At 43.9% G+C, this 18,759-nt stretch overlaps 1 protein-coding gene across 4 annotated transcripts in view; it reads left to right on the top strand.

Moving 5' to 3' along the window:
* Positions 1–16,149, top strand: part of ABL2 (ABL proto-oncogene 2, non-receptor tyrosine kinase) — a 131,154-nt gene extending 115,005 nt beyond the window's left edge. For 2 of the 4 annotated variants that reach the window (XM_017524426.2, XM_017524427.2), the window contains exons 8-12: positions 1,255–1,407; positions 3,821–3,910; positions 5,711–5,887; positions 6,438–6,671; positions 6,981–16,149. In XM_017524426.2, the coding sequence (XP_017379915.1) occupies positions 1,255–1,407; positions 3,821–3,910; positions 5,711–5,887; positions 6,438–6,671; positions 6,981–8,161 (1,835 nt within the window). In that variant the 3' untranslated portion in view covers positions 8,162–16,149. Of the gene's footprint in view, positions 1–1,254; positions 1,408–3,820; positions 3,911–5,710; positions 5,888–6,437 lie in introns of all 4 variants that reach the window. The other 2 variants (XM_017524424.2, XM_017524425.2) reach the window with 2 other exon arrangements.
* Positions 16,150–18,759: the final 2,610 nt, after the last annotated feature.

The following is an 18,759-nucleotide window of genomic DNA, read 5'->3' as shown; positions in this document are numbered from 1 at the left end:
TCTTGCTCTGTTGTCTAAGCTGGAGTGCAGTGGCACAATCACAGCTCACTGCAACCTTCATCCCCAGGTTCAAGCGATTCTTCTTCCTCAGCCTCCCAAGAAGCAGGGGACTACAGGCATGCACCACCATGCCTGGCTAATTTTTGTCATTATAGTAGAGACGAAGTTTCACCATGTTGGCCAGGCTGGTCTCGAACTCCTGACCTCAGATGATCCACCTGTCTCAGCTTCCCAAAGTGTTGGAATTACAGGAGTGAGCCTCTGCGCCTAGACTCACGTTAGGTTTTATTACACATTTGCAAAGTACTGTGTCACAGAGCTTTCTTTTCAAGGGAAGTGTGAGGAGGTTTCATCTAGAATTTGTCCTTACTGATCTTGTTTCTGAGAAGCAATATGACGTGGTAGAAGCTTAGTAGACTGAACGATCTGGAAATTTGGATTATGGGCCAATAGAAATAGTCATAGGATTGTAAGTCACTTTTTACTGGAAATCTCAAACTGAAATAACTGTGACAAAATCAAATTTTTTTCTGCTCTGAATTTTATCTGATTTTAAATCAATCTTTTTATTTTAGCTGAGTTTAAAACTGTTATACTTATTAAATACAGCGGTTCCCCTTTATCCTCGGAGAATATATTCTAAGACCCCCCCACTTGGATGCCTGAAACCAAGGATAGCGTCAAGCTCTGGATATATCATCTTTTTTTGATCTGATAACTGAGAGGTCTTCTCAGTGGCTAGGGGGTGGGTAGCATCTATGGTGTGGATATGGAAAAGTGTGGCTTGAGATTTCATCGTGCTACTCAGAGCAGCATGCAGTTTAAAACTTTCAGATTGTTTATTTTTGGAATTTTCTATTGACTATTTTTCGACCTTGGTTGACTGTGAGTAACAAACTATGGAAAATGAAACCATGGATAAGGGGTGACTACTGTATATCAAAGACTTTTCTAAGAATAGTTGGATTACGCCCCAACTTCTTACATGGTCATAGTTTATTTTCACCCACTGTATTAAAGGAAATCTAAATAAAAATTGGGGAATTTAAATAAAACTGTTTTGAGATTATATGCCTGTGGCAAATATTTTAGAAGGACAAGCCATGCTGTAAGAGTTGATAAGAGTATATTCTGTGTTAATATTGTTGTAACAGGGTGTGAATGTTATCTAAAATTGGAAAGAGAATTACCTAATTATGTAAAATAAATAATCAGAGGAGAAACACTAAGTGCTTTTTTAAATTCCTTATGCAGCTTTTGGGGTACTGTTGTGGGAAATTGCTACCTATGGAATGTCACCGTATCCAGGTATTGACCTGTCTCAGGTCTATGACCTACTGGAAAAAGGATATCGAATGGAACAGCCTGAGGGATGCCCCCCGAAAGTTTATGAACTTATGAGAGCATGTGAGTATTTTTGCATGCTTTAATTTTGAAAGCATAAGCTAGCAGTTCAGAATAGTTAACAAAATTAGAGACTTTTCTCCTCTCAGTGCTGTTTGACTGAATCCAGCCTTATGACATTTAAAGAGTTTATCATTGATCAGCCATATAGCATTGAGTCTTTCTGGAATCCCAAGAATGGTTTTTATTATGGCCCAAATATTGGCCCAGTTTCTCAGAGACATTTGCATATTTAATAAGATAAGAGATTGAGTTTATAGCTTAAGATGGGGAGGGCTGCTTTCAACTGGATAAAAGTGATTGCTAAACACTATGAAGAATGCTGCAAATACCTCTGTGTTGGATAAACAGAAGCACCTGATTGCTTACAGATAAAAAAGTAGGGAAGTGAGTAGTGAATTAAATTGCAGTTGTTGTTTTTGTTTGCTTTGTTTTTTGTTGTTTTTGAAACAGAATCTTGCTTTGTTGCTGGGTGGGGGACGAGGTACAGTGATGTGATTTTTGACTCACTGCAACCTCCACCTCCTGGGTTAAAGCCTCAGCCCCTGAGTAGCTGGAACCACAGCCACACTCCACCATGCCAGCTAATTGTTGTCGTTGTCACCCAACTGGAGGGAGTGCAGTGTCGCAGTCTCTGCAACCTCCACCCTCTAGGTTCAAGCAATTCTCCTGCCTCAGCCTCCCAAGTAGCTTAGATTACACGTGCCTGCCACCACACATGGCTAATTTTTATATTTTTGGTAGAGATGGGGTTTCACCATGTTGTCCAGGCTGGTCTCAAACTCCTGACCTCAAGTAATTCACCTACCTTAGCCTCCCAAAGTGCTGGGATTATAGGCGTGAGCCACCGCACCTAGCTTAATCTCTGTATTTTTAGTAGAGACAGGGTTTCACCATGTTGGCCGGGCTGGTCTTGAACTCCTGACCTCAAGTGATCTACCTGCCTTGGTCTCCCAAAGTGCTGGGATTACAGGCGTGAGCCACCGTGCCCGGCCTGAATTGCAGTTGTGTCTGAACATAAGTCTGTGTTCTTTTCTCACTGAACATTGACGTTCTCTGTTGTACTTTGTCAAAAGTGAACTCTGAGCTCCTCCTTTTTGATATCCATTTATATTACTGAGTACGTACAGTTGATTATATGGTCAGGCTGAGTTTGAAGACAGGGTTTACTTTTTCCATTTTCAAATGGAAGAAAACTTGCCATTTTCTAAACCATCTTCCCGTCTCTCCTCATCCTTTAGTAGAAGGAATAGGAGCTGAGGCTGAATAGAAGCACCAGCCTTAGAAAGTGGGTTCATGGCCAGGTGTGGTGCTCACACTTGTAATTCTAGCAGTGTGGGAAGCCAAAGTGCGCAATTGCTTGAGCTCAGGAGTTCAAAAGTTAACCTGAGCAATGTGGCAAAATCCTGTCTATAAAAATACAAATATTAGCTGGGTGTGGTGTTGCACACCCATAGTCCCAGCAACTTGGGGAGCTGAGGCAGGAGGATTGCTTGAACCGAGGAGGTCCATGCTGGAGTGCAGTGGTGCAATCTTGGCTCACTGCAATCTCCACCTCCCATATTCAAGTGATTCTTGTGCTTGTCTCCTGAGTAGCTGGGATTTCAGGCACCCACCACCACACCCAGCTAATTTTTGTATTTTTAGTAGAGATGGGGTTTCGCCATGTTGACCAGGCTAGTCTCAGACTCCTGGCCTTATGTGATTTGTCAACCTAGGCCTCCCAAAGTTCTGGGATTATAGCTGTGAGCCACCATGCCCGGCCTTCTTGGATATATCGACATGGAAAGGAGTTAAAGGTTAACTTTAACTTCATAAACGAGGATATCCAGATGTCCAATAAGCATATGAAGTGAGCCGAGATCGTGCCACTGCACTCCAGCCTGGGTGACAGAGCAAGACCCTGTCTCAAAGAAAAAGAAAAAAGGAATTCAGAAAGTGGGTTCGTTGGCCGGGCACGGTGGCTCAGCCTGTAATCCCAGCACTTTGGGAGGCCAAGGCAGGTGGATCACCTGAGGTTGGGAGTTCAAGACCAGCCTGACCAACATGGAGAAAATTCAGAAAATTAGCCAGGTGTTGTGGCACATGCCTATAGTCCCAGCTGCTCGGGAGGCTGAGGAAGGAGAATTGCTTGAAGCCAGGAGGCGGAGGTTGCAGTAAGCCAAGATCTCCAATGCACTCTAGCCTGGAGTTCAAAAGCAAAACTCCATCTCAAAAAAAAAAAGGGGGTGGGGGGTTCGTTATACCTCTGAATCTAGAGCTGAGAAGTGACTATGTTGCTATCATTGTGAACATGCTGTGACATGTGTCTAATAAGTAAGTACACATGATGAGGCATGGAACTCATTATTAGACATACCACTGGATATTGAATTTCTGCAAGGAGTTTTTAATATTTTCTTCGTCCGTTACGTAGGCTGGAAGTGGAGCCCTGCTGATAGGCCCTCTTTTGCTGAAACACACCAAGCTTTTGAAACCATGTTCCATGACTCCAGCATTTCTGAAGGTAAGAATCTGTAGAATTTACTGTTGGTGACTAGTTCTGGGTAGTGGTGGTGATGATAATGGTAATTACATTTCGAAAACGATCAGCCTCTGTGGTTTGGGACTCTGTTTCATGATACTGAATTAATTTTTGACCTTCATTGTTGCTGTGCTGCTTTTTTGCTGTTTTCAGTGCATCTTTGTGTCTCATATATTTAAAATTGAAATTGTATTTTAATTAGAAATTTATTCATCCTCCCTTTAACATTAGTAAGTTTGGTAGCTCTTTAAGCATCAATATTTAGGATGTAGGAAAGACAAAAGGAAAAAAATAAGTATAAAAAAAATTCTAGGGCCGGGCTCGGTGGCTCAAGCCTGTAATCCCAGCACTTTGGGAGGCCGAGGCGGGTGGATCACGAGGTCAAGAGATCGAGATCATCCTGGTCAACAAGGTGAAACCCCGTCTCTACTAAAAATACAAAAATTAGCTGGGCATGATGGTGCATGCCTATAGTCCCAGCTACTCGGGAGGCTGAGGCCGGAGAATTGCTCGAACCCAGGAGGCGGAGGTTGCGGTGAGCCGAGATCGGGCCATTGCACTCCAGCCTGGGCAACAAACAGCAAAACTCCGTCTCAAAAAAAAAAAAAAAAATTCTAACTCCCTGAACCGCATCTACAAAGCAGAACCAAGCTGTAAAAACAATATTCAGACATTCCATTTTTGGAAATAGATCTTAAGGAAATAATTAAGAATATAAACACAGATTTAACTGTAAGGACATTGCATCAGAGTGTAGTTTATAATAGTGAGAAATTATGAACAACTTAAATATCTAGTGGATTGCAAATTATTACATTCATATAGCTGAATATTTAAAATGATATTCTTATATATATATATCTCTGAAGCATTCATATATATATATATATATATATATATATATATATATATATATATATGAAGCATGAGATTACAGGCATGAGGAGCCTCATGCCTGTAAATGCCTGTAATACTAATCCCAGCACTTTGGGAGGCCGAGGCAGGTAGATCACAAGGTCAGGAGTTTGAGATCAGCCTGGCCAACAGGGTGAAACCCCATCTCTACTAAAAATAAAAAAAATAATTCGGCATGGTGGCGGGTGCCTGTAATCCCAGCTACTCAGGAGGCTGACGCAGGGGAATCGTTTGAACCCAGGAGGCAGTGGTTGCAGTAAGCTGAGATCAAGCCATTGCACTCCAGCCTGGGTGACAGGGTGAGACTCTGTCTCAAAAAAAAAAAAAAATCAAGCCAAAAAATTGAAAAATAATAACATCAAATTTTAGCAAGCATGCAGAGTAACCAGAGCTTTCATGCAAAATAGTATAGCCATTTAGGGACAGGTTGGCAGGACCTGATAAACCTGCATGCCCATATACCTTGTGATCCACCAGTTCTCCTGTGTTTATGTCAGTCAGATGTGCATAACATTGTCTACCACAAGACACATAGCAGGATGGTGCTAGCAATGTATTCACGGTAACCCCAAACTAGAAACAACCTAAACATCTATCAAGAGGAGAACAGGTGGATTGTGGTATATTCACACATTGGCATACTACACAGCAGTGAGAACCCCTGCCACATGCAGCAGCGTGGACAAATCTACAGACATGATAACTGGGCAAAAGAAGACAGAAGAGTACATATTTTATGATTCCGTGTATGTATTTTAGTACTCTCTACTTGTCAGTTCTTTCTCAGCTGTGTGCCTTTTCTGAAAAGAACTCCCTTTCTCTGTTACGAAATTGTTCTATTTATCAGTCCCCTTGTCTTCCTCACAGAAGTAGCTGAGGAGCTTGGGAGAGCTGCCTCCTCGTCATCTGTTGTTCCATACCTGCCCCGGCTACCTATACTTCCTTCCAAGACTCGGACACTGAAGAAACAGGCAGAGAACAAGGAGAACATTGAAGGGGCACTGGATGATGCCACAGAAAACTCTGCTTCCAGTTTAGCACCAGGTATGGGTCCCTAGGCAGCTAGAATCAAAATAGAAACTACCTTGTTGAAAGAAGCGTGGGATATGAGGCTTTTCTGTCCACTTTCATGCCCCTCTTCCCTGAGGAAGCATGGAGTCTCTTTCACCCACCTCTGAGTCCTTGGCTCTGCATTGCCAGTGTTAGTTGTCCTGATCTGTCCATCCATCCATCATACAACTCTGCCTCCAGTTTCATCTCCTTAACTCTGGGTTTCTAAGTAGGTCATCTTTACAGGTCCGTCAGAAACGTTGCTGAACCTGATAGAAGGGAACGGGTTGCGCAGTGGTTTTTAAAGAAAGGATGAATGTCGAGGTGATAACCAGCAGGTTATCTCCCCCCATTTGTAACCCACATCACATTTGCAACACCCGTCGCTGTGAAGTGATAATGTGTTTATTTTTTGCCCCTGAGTCCCGCCAATGCCTGACATTTGATAAATGTTGGCAAAACTCTTAGAACGCAGCCTCGGTAACTCAACTGTAATAGATTCACTTCTTGTCTTTCACGTTACTGATCGGCCATTTCTCATCAGGGTTCATCAGAGGTGCACAGGCCTCCAGTGGATCCCCAGCACTGCCTCGAAAGCAAAGAGACAAGTCACCCAGTAGCCTCTTGGAAGATGCCAAAGAGACATGCTTCACCAGGGATAGGAAGGGGGGCTTCTTCAGCTCCTTCATGAAAAAGAGAAATGCTCCTACACCCCCCAAACGCAGCAGCTCCTTCCGAGAAATGGAGAATCAGCCCCATAAGAAATACGAACTCACGGGTAACTTCTCATCTGTTGCTTCTCTACAGCATGCTGATGGGTTCTCGTTCACTCCTGCCCAGCAAGAGGCGAATCTGGTGCCACCCAAGTGCTATGGGGGGAGCTTTGCACAGAGGAACCTGTGTAATGACGACGGTGGTGGGGGTGGGGGCAGTGGCACTGCTGGGGGTGGGTGGTCTGGCATCACAGGCTTCTTTACACCACGCTTAATCAAAAAGACACTGGGCTTACGAGCAGGTAAACCCACAGCCAGTGATGACACTTCCAAGCCTTTTCCAAGGTCAAACTCTACATCTTCCATGTCCTCAGGGCTTCCAGAGCAGGATAGGATGGCAATGACCCTTCCCAGGAACTGCCAGAGGTCCAAACTCCAGCTGGAAAGGACAGTGTCCACCTCTTCTCAGCCAGAAGAGAATGTGGACAGGGCCAATGACATGCTTCCAAAAAAATCAGAGGAAGGTGCTGCTCCAACCAGGGAGAGACCAAAAGCCAAGTTACTGCCCAGAGGAGCCACAGCTCTTCCTCCCAGAACCCCCTCTGGGGATCTAGCCATTACAGAGAAGGACTCTCCAGGGGTGGGAGTGGCTGGAGTGGCAGCTGCCCCCAAGGGCAAAGAGAAGAATGGTGGGGCACGACTTGGGATGGTTGGAGTCCCAGAGGATGGAGAGCAGCCCGGCTGGTCTTCTCCAGCCAAGGCTGCCGCTGTCCTCCCAACCACTCACAACCACAAAGTACCAGTCCTTATCTCACCCACTCTGAAACACACTCCAGCTGACGTGCAGCTCATTGGCACAGACTCTCAGGGGAATAAATTCAAGCTGTTATCTGAGCATCAGGTTACATCCTCTGGAGACAAGGACCGACCCCGACGGGTAAAACCAAAGTGTGCCCCACCCCCACCACCAGTGATGAGACTACTGCAGCATTCGTCCTTATGTTCAGACCCTACGGAAGAGCCGACTGCCCCGACTGCAGGACAGTCCACATCAGAAACACAGGAAGGAGGAAAGAAGGCAGCTCCGGGCGCAGTGCCCATCAGTGGGAAAACTGGGAGGCCAGTGGTGCCTCCACCTCAAGTGCCTCTGCCCACATCTTCCATCTCGCCCGCCAAAATGGCCAACGGCACAGCAGGTACTAAAGTGGCCCTGAGAAAAACCAAACAAGCCGCTGAGAAAATCTCAGCAGACAAAATCAGCAAAGAGGCCCTGCTGGAATGTGCTGACCTACTGTCCAGCGCAATCACGGAACCCGTGCCCAACAGCCAGCTGGTCGACACTGGACACCAGCTGCTCGACTACTGCTCAGGCTACGTGGACTGCATCCCTCAAACTCGGAACAAATTTGCCTTCCGAGAGGCTGTGAGCAAACTGGAACTCAGCCTACAGGAGCTGCAGGTGTCTTCAGCAGCTGCTGGTGTGCCCGGGGCAAACCCTGTCCTTAATAACTTATTGTCATGTGTACAGGAAATCAGTGATGTGGTACAGAGGTAGCCACTGTTAGCCTGGTGGGAAAATGCACACATTTCTGAGGGGAGAGGGAAAGGGACTTGTTTTCCTGTGTTCTTGTTTTCAAAAAATGACTCATACTTGAGTGTGTTTATGTGAAGTACCTCAGATCCCTGAGTTCTCACGTTTACAGTTTCATCTCAAAAATAAGAAGCTAACTACAAAAGTATAGGAGAGGTAAATAATTAAGTGGGGGCAAGGCAGTAGTAGACAGGCTTGGAAACTGCACTGGAAAATCAGGGAACATATGTATGTCACAGGGAAGGCAATGCAGCCCATCCCTACCTGGAATGCTGGGAGGTGCTAGGCAGGGCTGCTCTCAGCAACGCCGCAGCAGCTGTGCCCAGACCTGGGGCTCTAGTAGATACTCATGGTGATTATGCTCCAATTTACCTAATGAGTTTGGTGAGACAGAAGAAAGGAAAGCTGGGAATGTACCAAGAGAAATTTTTGTTTCAGGCTGTTGGAAGCACCCCTAGCCTTGCTTTCCCAAGGGCATTGCTGCTGTAATGAGAACTGCAAATCAGAGTGCTACAACACAAAGCTGGGAAATGTGGCCCTCTCTGAATGCCTCTGTCCTGTTTTCTGCTGGTGTATTGGTTGGTGCAGGAAATAAAGAATGCTGGAAAGTTGGGTCAGGGAGATTGAAAACCTTCTCCTATAAAATCTTGTGTAGATTAGCAGAAGTCATTTCTCCCAGTCTGGTATATTGTTTCATAATGGACCAGGATTGGCTTCCTGCTTGTTGGTGGCTGTCTGTAAACCATGAGTACGGGGGTCTCCCTAGTGGTTCTTTGTCTTTTGCTGGGCAGCCTGTCTTCCTTTATTCCTGATAGCATTCTGAGCATTAACCAATGTCGATTTTGAAAGTAATAGTCCCTGCAGGTTCTCACGACGGAATGAATCCTGTTCTGATACAGTTCCCCTGCATACTGACATACTGGCCAAGGACTTGAGCAGCTGTATATTTTTCTTTATCAACTAAAATAGCAGGGAGATGGTCTTTTCTTGAAACCCGGTGGCCTGTGACTGAAAGGAAAAGCTGGCTCTAATGGCTTGGTCCTAATGGCTGTTTCTCTGTACCTTTCTCCCCACTTATCACCGTAAGCCCAATCTAGGTAGAGAATAGGGAGCCGCATTCCCCTCGCTATGGATTTGAAGTGAGTAATTCCCCACATCATTCTCACATGCATTTCTTCTTGCACATATTCCTCCCTACTCCCCACCCAGTCATTGTGCTTATTTGTACAGATCTTATTTGGAATATTCTTTATTTATTTTGTCATTTCACTTCTGTTTTAAGAATGCATAATTGAAGGAGTAGTCCTTTTCAGGGAGCACCAGTTAGACCCTGGAAACCTAATGACTTAATCCTTAAATATGCTTTGCCCTTGAAAAATAGGCCTTTTCCTTCGCTACTTAGTTATAGTTGTGGAAGCTAATTAAGATGGCATGGAAGTGAATCTAATGAGTTAGGTATTATTAATGTTCTTGGTATTGAGTCTAATTTCAATTACTGCTTCGTTCTCTTTTTAAAGCTTTATGAATACTTCCCCTTCCTCCCTAAGGAGAGCCCAGTACACCTGTATTTTTATTTTATTCTCTCAAAGGAATAGTAGCTTAGGAAGATACGAATTCAACATTGAGCAGTTTTCTTCCTGGCTCTGTCATTGGTACACTGTCAAACCACAGCCCCATCTCTTAATCTGTTAATTAAGGTAATAGTACATGTTCTCAAGAGTGTTGCAAATAAGTGTACGGCTATCCCTTTGAGAGCCTCTCTGGAAAGCTCTTTTAGTGCAGTGTTGTTATGCCGAATGGTTTTTCATCCTCTTATTTGCTGAGTAGAAAATATTCATGAAATTAAGAATTGCCGAGAGTATATTAATTGGGCTAAGAATACTAAGGGGGAAACTGTTTTGAATAGAGTTTGGCATCTTTGACCAAGAACAAAACTGAGTTTTCATTAGAAAGAAAGGAAACCTTGATTTTCACCATTGCTGCTCCAAAGGAGGCCCAGGTTAACAGGAGGATTAGAGGAGATGAGCAGTGCTGGGCATTCCTGGCAGGTGCTGGGTGATCCCGCCAGCATGTCACCTGCAGCTGCAGCCCAGGCAGCTAGTGATCGGGTTCATCTCCTCGTGGTGGTTGGAAGAGAACTCAGATGTGAAAAACCAGCAGTCCTTCTCCCACCTTCCTTCCTGCCACTCTTGCTCATCATGCTTGTCCATAAACTTGAAGAACTCGTTTTAGCAGTTAGCCTTTTAAGGTCAAGGATGGGAAAGCTAAAACTTTAGAATATTATTATGCTGCTTTTTAGGTTTATCCCTGTCGTGGGATGCAGTTAAGGGATTATAATTGTTTTTCAGGGGATTTTTATTTGTTTGTTTTTTAAGCAGGGGCTCTGTTTTTCCCTTGAGAGTTCTGGAAATAAGCCTTGGAGAAACACTACTGAGTATATTTAGGCTCCCTGGTTTTCTCTCCCAACAACAATCTTAAGGGTAGGGGGTGGGGCTGTGTCTTACTCAGGGGCAGCACCTAGCTCTGTCTTGCCTGCAGTGGGTGCACAATGTATAAAAGGAATTGATTTTTCTCCACACTGTCAAGGGTGGCATTGACTTTTAGAGCACATCCCGTCCACATGATGCTTGAACTATGTAACTTCAGGGGTTGAGGGCTCAAGGTTCAGGTTGAAGAGGCACTGTCAACTTATTATACAAGCATTTATGTTTTCCCTTTTTCTACTTGAAAAGGACCAGCTTAAACACAAACCCTTATGTAAATTAAAAGGTTTGAGTCCAAAGCAGAGAAAACTGCTTCTAGAAACTGAAAGTGTAGTTTAAGTACCCTAAAAGCAAAGAGGAAAGGCCTCGTACAAGGCATTGACAGTTTTCTAAAGTGATTGTTATGCTGTGTGTCTGGATGCATGCCTTTGCTGCAACTGCGTGATCCCTTTCATGTATAGATCATGTGATTTCAGTTTAGATTTCCTACTTTAAAATGCAGTGATTTGTGTTGAGTACATCTTGGTTGTGCTTTACATAAAGTATTTCCTTAAAAGGCTTTGTGTAAAATTTAAGTGTATATTTTTTCCTGTAGATTTCCATCATGATTTTCAGAGATTAGACTTAAAAAATTCGGCCGCAAGAAATTTATTCAGTGTTTTCTAGATGACCGCTGTACCTAGAGGTCACTATAGTGGAGACCCTTTACCAGCAGCATTGCAGAATTTAAATTAGAAAGCTTCTTAGGATTCAACTGAAAGTTGGCTAGTAAAATCGTCCCCAGGTAATAAAGCATGCTGACTTTGCTAAGGCACTGCCCATTTTTATTTAAAGTCATGGAGAGTTTGAGTTTAAAGGATGCAGTATAGATAGTGGTTTCGTGTTTAGGCTCTAATGCCGGTCTAAAAGGCAAGTCATGTAACCTTGGGAGCCTCAGTTTCCTCATTGTAAAACAGGGATAATAATAGTAACTACCTCAGGGTTGTAAGGATTAAATGAGATGATGTTTGTAAGATACTTAGCTCCAGTGCCTGGCACACAATGAGCACACTCTGTAATGTTAAACTACTATAACACCTAGTCTAGGGATGCACAGCAGAATCCCCTAAGGTTAAAAAAAAAACACAAACTGATGGTTAAGCCCCACTCCAGATCAGAATTCCCAGTGGGCTGGGGTCTCGGCCAGTGTATTCACCAGTAATTTCTCCAGGTGTTTCAAACACCTAGTGCTATCTGAAAACGATCAGTACCCCAACCCTTTTCTTTATAGATTAAGAAACTAGCAGAAGATGGTTAAGTTACTTGCCCATTGTCTCAGAACAGTTAATTAGTGGCAGAGCCAAGGCTAGAATTCAGGTCTCCTGATGTGATGTTCGTGGGGTCTTTCCACCATACCTGCTGCCATGTGAGACACTGCCAAAAAGTGGCTCAGACAGACAATCAGCCAGTGTGGTGCTGCACACTTTCTAAAGCACATGCTCCTGACACTCTGACCTTGAATGGGAAGTAATGGGAACACAAGCAAAGCAAGCATTCGGTAGAACTCAGTCATTTAGAAAATTATATGGGGTCATTCTTGTAGACAGACCTCAGCAACACAGCAGTGTGCACTTTGTAGTAAAGAAATACCAACCTGAGTTTTTAAAAAACCTAGTTAGTCCTACATTCCTTTTTCTTAAAAAAAACAAAAAACAAAAACAAAAAAAAACTTTATTCTTCACATTATTTTAATGACTGTGACATAATGTATATGAGAGCACTTTGAGAAAATATCAACTGTAATATAATTATAAGGTTGTGGTATTGTCTGTTTAAAAGATAAGACAGTTGGTTCAATGTGGATGGACCCTGTGGGGGACCTGGAAATGCAGGCATACAAGAATCACCTCTGTCGTTTATCACATTTAGAAATATGAAACTGCTTAACGACTATGAGCAGGTGTAGCAAGTGTTTTGCTAAGGGTGTAGTTCAGAGCTGAAACTTGGGACCAATTTTTTGGTTTAATTGCAATCTTTAAAAACTAAGAATGTGTACTCACTCTAGAATACAGAAGCTCTTCCAGGGACCTTGACTCAAGAAAGATGAGGCCCTCTGACTCTTCAGCATTTGTCCGTTTGTCCACTGTATGCTTGGCCGTTCATCCTGAGTGTGGTGGGAGCGGACTTGTTGTCTGTTGATGTTGACAGTGTCTTTTTTAACCTATGTCCTGCATAGTTTCGTTAAGTTTACAGCAGGAGGTGGATGGCCATAAAACCAGTGCACTTTGGGAATTAACTTTTCTAGGATTTCCTACCAGTTAGTTATAAATGACATCGACATTTGCCATCTCCCTTTTTCATTTTCTAAAAAGAGTAACTGAATTTAATTCACCTATTAGAGTATAAAATACTTGAGAATAAATTGCATTGGTGGCCACTTCTGACTAACGGCTACATTTCATTCTGACCTCTCCTGTTCCCTTCCCCTTTGCTACTGATGTCATTGTTAGTATCAGGCTGTCCCTCTCCCAGGAGTTCATACTGGGTTGATGGGGCTATCTGTATTTTTGTTCTTGACCTTTGAGTTTCATCATCTTGCATTTAAATTGTTCCACCTGGACTTGGGATTCATCTCTGTGCCCTAAGCATCTGCTGTGACCAATCCTCTTTTTGTAGGTGAGTCTCTTGATTTAAGGATTGATAGGCTTCAGAGGTTTGTATCTCTTAGCTCACATCAAGCCAGTAGTAGCTCACTTCCTTTGTAAATGCCTGCTTCCATGTGGGATCCGTAGGAGTATGTGACAACTTCTGAAACCTCTCCCACTCTTAACAGTCGAGATATCTATATCATTTGGATGGAGTTCGGGTTTTCCAGCTATTAGACTTAAATCTAATGCAAGGCTTGCTTTTTTTTTCCCCCCAGCAAGCCAGTAGTGATACTGTTACTTGCCCTGTTCAGCACAACTGTAGTTCACTTGACCTTCACTGCCGTTCCCTATGCTCCTTCATTACTGGGAAGCATGGGTGGGATTCAGGGCTGTGGGATGAGCTGCATCCTTCTCTGGAGCACTCGCCCCCATAACTCTTAGCTCCAGCCTGTCTTTTGGGACGTTTACTGCAATCTCCAGAAGGATGAGCGTCTGCTTTTCATGCCACCTCTCGGAGGTATGTATTATATGTTGAGTATGTACAAGATGATACCTTTTGGCTGGGCATCGTGGCTCATGCCTGTAATCCTAGCACTTTGGGGAGACCAAGACGGGCAGATCACTTGAGGTCAGTGAAACCCCGTCTCTACTAAAATTATAAAAATTGTACCGGAGTTGTGGTGTCTGCTTGTAATCCTAGCTATTCCCAAGGCTGCGGCAGAAGAATTGCTTGAATCCAGGAGGCGGAGGTTGCAGTGAAGCTGAGATCACGCCACTGGAGTCCAGTCTAGGTGGCAGAGTGAGACTCGTCAAAAAAAAACAAAACCAAGATGATACCTTCATTTCTGACTCAATATTCTAGATCCAAAGGACAGGAAATGAGGGAAGGCTTTGCCCTGTGGGATCAGGATAAGGAGATCCCATACTTCTTCCCAGGTAAGGAGGCCTGTGGCAGGTCGTGATTCGAAGCTGACTTGGAATGGCAGAAACTGCTAAGAGGCCACCCTTGACATGAGTCTCACAGAGGCAAGGACTTAGCTGGGTTGATTTTGCATGATTATTGAACTAGAACTGGTAGACATGAGCTTCTTGGGTGACAGTGGCCCAGAGCCCCCATCTTTGAGAATCCCCCACTTGAAATGGTTTTCTGAGAGTGCTCACTTGGCCATTGCTGCGTTTCTCAAGCCCCCCTGGCGGGGTCTCGCTGAGCCTTCCCTCCAAGTGCACTTACTTCTTTGTCCTCATGTACATCTATAGCTTTGAAATTGTTTACCTCTCCTAGAAAAATCTGACCTTTTAGCCAGAGCACAGTAGCAAAGCCGTGTTCACTCAGAGGGAGCAGCTGGTGTGTTGAAGGGGAAAAGCCAGGCTGAGCACTCTCCTCAGACCACACCATGTCTGGCGTAGAATTGTGATACATGTCATCTGTATCTGTTCTGGGAGATTCTTTGTTCATCTTTGTACTCACATGAGCAGACTTGCTACCTGTCACTCCAGGTTACTGAGCTGAACCCTCAGAACCTGGGGGCTCCGAGCATGCTCACAAGCCCTTTGGGACACGCTGGAGCCAAACTGTCCAATGTTAGCAGGCTTTATGAAAGGAAATACAGGGAATTGGTATAGTTGGAACTTGCTTAGATTTGCTTCCGAATCTCAGAGCAGGAGGTTTAAATCTTGTCATTAGGTACCATAAACTTTAGTTGGAGAATGGGACTTAAGTTTTCCCGCGTTATGTATACTTAATTTTCAGCAATTACAACACAAAAAGAATATGCAAATGTATTGTTTCAGAAGGTATTGCGGCAGTAGGAATGCTTTAGGGTCATCAACAGTAAACCTCAGGTATTGTGAGTGGCAAGAAGGCTAGAAGACAGAGATGCTTCTGGTAGATGAGAGTCAGACAAACCAGCTCTCCTCCATTTGACGCGATTTTTCACTGTCGCCACCTGTACTCCATTAGGTAATGAGAGGAACTTCTTGAGATCTTGGGAAATCACCTTGATTAGGCCGGTTGTCAGTTAGTATTCAGAAACTAGAAAGGAACAATGACATACTCTTCTTACAATTCTTTAGGGTATGTGTTTGAAAACCCTCGCATCTCAGATCTGTGCAGCTGGTGTGTGTTTGTGTCCATAAGCACGCCTGCTCTGCTGTCATGCCCATTAAGAGAGGGGAAATAAGTAAAAGGAATCGCTCAGATCTTCCCTTGGCTGAACAGCAGTGGCGTGGTTGGCGTGTTGACTGTGAGTTGGTGTGTCTGACTTAGCTGTTTGTTGCCGCATGCTAGGAACCCCCATCTCCTCCCAGACCCTGCACTTTTCCCTCCCTGCTGTCTGATTCTCTAATGACTGTCAGTGGACAAACGCCAGTTTTATGCTCTCTTAGTAAAAATAAGTTTAAACATTTCATGGTGGTTGACAGAACTTTGTCCTAAAACATGCGGATTCAGATAATTTAAAACTCATGTAACATTTATGCCAAAGGTCCCGCCCTGCAGGTGTGTGTGTGGCGCACGGAGGGTGAGGTTTGGAGCATCGGGCACTGTGTGCATTGCTAAGGGGACATAGTGAGACAATGTGGGATTTAACTAAAAACACATCAGTCGTGGGTCACACTACCAGTGTTGTCAGGTATTTGTTCTTGTTAATGTAATATATTTTGGGTTGTTTGTTTTTCTAATTTAATTCTCTCACTCTGTTGTCTGACTGTGAACTGCTAACAGTGTTAAACTTGATGTAAATAAATGAGGCCCTTGAAAGGGACTGCTCTCTGCCTGTCTTCTCACAAGGTTTGCCAAGTTGTGTTTTGTTTTAAATAAAGGTTGCAATATTTTATTGGCAAAGTAGGCTGGAGATTGGAATGTTTCCCATGATTTTAGCTGACAGGGAATCTAAGCAGCATTTCTTTCTCTCTGTGTAAAACAGACATCTGTAAGGTAAAGGAGCTGATTTTAGCAAGCATTCCTGTGGCCTATTCTTTAGAATGTCCTCTGTGGGGTGAGTACTCATCCTTCGATGGATTACATTTTTGGAAGTGAACAAAGGACATCACCTGGAGCCCAGGCTGCCGTGTGTAAGGTGGGTAATGCGTTTATATATGCGTCTCCAACAGGAACTGACTGTCAAGTGCAATCTCATTCTCTCAAAATCCATTCTGAGGACAACTGCAAGTAAGTTTTAAAAGTGTTTTGAGTCAATGTAGCATTTATAGAGTAAGTGTGGAACCTCACAGGGTAACATTCTACTACTGTTTGATGTGGTCTTCAGGGTTTTGTGAATGAGTCACTGCTTTTAGAAGTAACTTTAACCAGGTCTGGGTAGCATATACGCAGTATATGGGTAGTTGTGCATACATGAGGCCCAATTCAAATGGCTTTACAGCAGCTTACACACCTCCTCACATTCCTTCTGTCCTTTTCTCCCACTCATTTTTGGTTTTGTCTAGAAAGTCTTTTTAGAATCTTCCAGGAGGAATCTCTCACTGTTATTTGACTTAATTTTGTTTTGTTTTTCCTTTTGAGACGGAGTTTCGCTCTGTCACTCAGGCTAGAGTGCAGTGGCACGATCTCAGCTCACTGCTACCTCTGCCTCTTGGGTTCAAGCGATTCTCCTTGAACTGATTGCCTCAGCCTCCCCAGTAGCTGGGACTACAGGCGACTGCCACGATGCCCAGCTAATTTTTTGTATTTTTAGTGGAGACGGGATTCACCACGTTGGCCAGGCTGATCACTGGCCAGGCGTGAGCCATCACATCCAGCCAACTTAAAATTTTTTGACTTTATGATGGTAGGAAAGTGTGATACACGTTCATACTTTACTCATACATTCTGCTTCTCACTTTCATTACAGTATTCAATAAATTACATAAGATAGGCTGGGTGCCGTGGCTCATGCCTGTAAGGAGGCTGAGGCGGGTGGATCACAAGGTCAGGAGTTCGAGACCAGCCTAGTCAAGATCGTGAAACCTCATCTCTACTGAAAATACAAAAATTAGCTAGGTGTGGTGGTGTGTGCCTGTAAATCCCAGCTACTCAGGAGGCTGAGGTAGAAGAATCGCTTGGGGGAGACAGAGGTTGCAGTGAGCCGAGATCATGCCACTGAACTCCAGTCTGGGTGACAGAGCGAGACTCTGTCTCAGAAAAAAAAAAAAAATAAGATAGTCAACACTTTATTATACAATAGGCTTTGTGTTAGATGATTTGCTCACATGTGGGCTAATGAAAAGCGTTCTGAGCATGTTTAAGGCAGCCTAGGTTAAGTTATGATGTTTGTAGGTTATGTGTATTAAATGCATTTTTGACTTATATTTTCAACTTATGATCATGAGTTTGTCGGTACATAACCCTGTCATAAGTTGAAGAGCATGTGGACTTGTAACATGTTCCTGCATTTGCTGTGGAAGTCACTAACCCACAGCAGCTGGAGTCAGACTGCCTGGGGTGGAATCTCCACCCCCTCTACTGAGTACTTTTGTGACTCTGAGCATGAAATTAAGCAGCAGTTTTACTAAATTTATATTTTATTAAACACCTTGTGATATTGTGAGATAGTAAGAAATGTGTGTTTGGTTTTCCCTGTTCCCTGACACAGAGCTTCCAAACCCCTTAGAATTTCCTGAGGGATAAGGGTGAGAGGAACATCTTTTGTTATTCACTGTTCTGTCAGCCTCACCTGAGTTTGTGCTAATGAAGTGACTTTTGGAAAATGGGGGGTGGTTGCCAGAGGCAACCATGTGATTAGAGAGTTGGAACTTCAGCCCCACCCCCGACCTCTGGGGAAAGGAGAGGCTGGAGATTGACAACAGCCAATTATTTAATCAATCCTGGATCTGTAAGGAAGCAGCTGTAAAAGCCCTAAATGATGGGTTTCAGAAAGCTTCTGGGTCGTGAACAAACGGAGATGCTGGGAGGGTGGCACTCCCTTGAGGGATGGGAGCTCTGTGCCGCCCCACCCTGACCATATCCTAAGCTGTTTCCTTTATGATGGGCTGGTCATGAATTGTTTCCCTGAGTTCTGTGCAAGTTACCAAACTTAAGGGGTTGTAGACCAATCTGTAGCCAAGTCAGAAGTGTGGGTGACCTGGAGACCCACTACTTGCCATTGGTATCTGAAGTGGGGGAGTCTTGTGGACTGAGCCCTTAACCTGTAGGGTCTGCACTAACTCCAAGTAATGTCAGAATTGAAATCTAAGACCCCCAGTTAGTGTCTACAGATAACTGAACTGCTTGATGTGGAAAATCCCCACATCTGGAGTAGAGGAAAAGCTTTGTTTTTACAGATATAAAGCTCTGTGTCCTGAGTGTAACCACCCAGTGGGTTCACCCACCACCTAGACAGAGCCAGTTTATCAAGACAATTCATGCAGAGCTGGCTATGCGGGTGACAACCGGAGTTTTATTACTACTCAAATCAGTCTCTCGGGGATCAGAGTTGTTTTTTTTTTTTTTTTTTTT

This window comes from Cebus imitator, unplaced genomic scaffold, assembly GCF_001604975.1.
Source record: "Cebus imitator isolate Cc_AM_T3 unplaced genomic scaffold, Cebus_imitator-1.0 Scaffold33, whole genome shotgun sequence".
Lineage (NCBI taxonomy): Eukaryota > Metazoa > Chordata > Mammalia > Primates > Cebidae > Cebus > Cebus imitator.
This window is presented reverse-complemented; position numbering and strand designations above follow the sequence as displayed.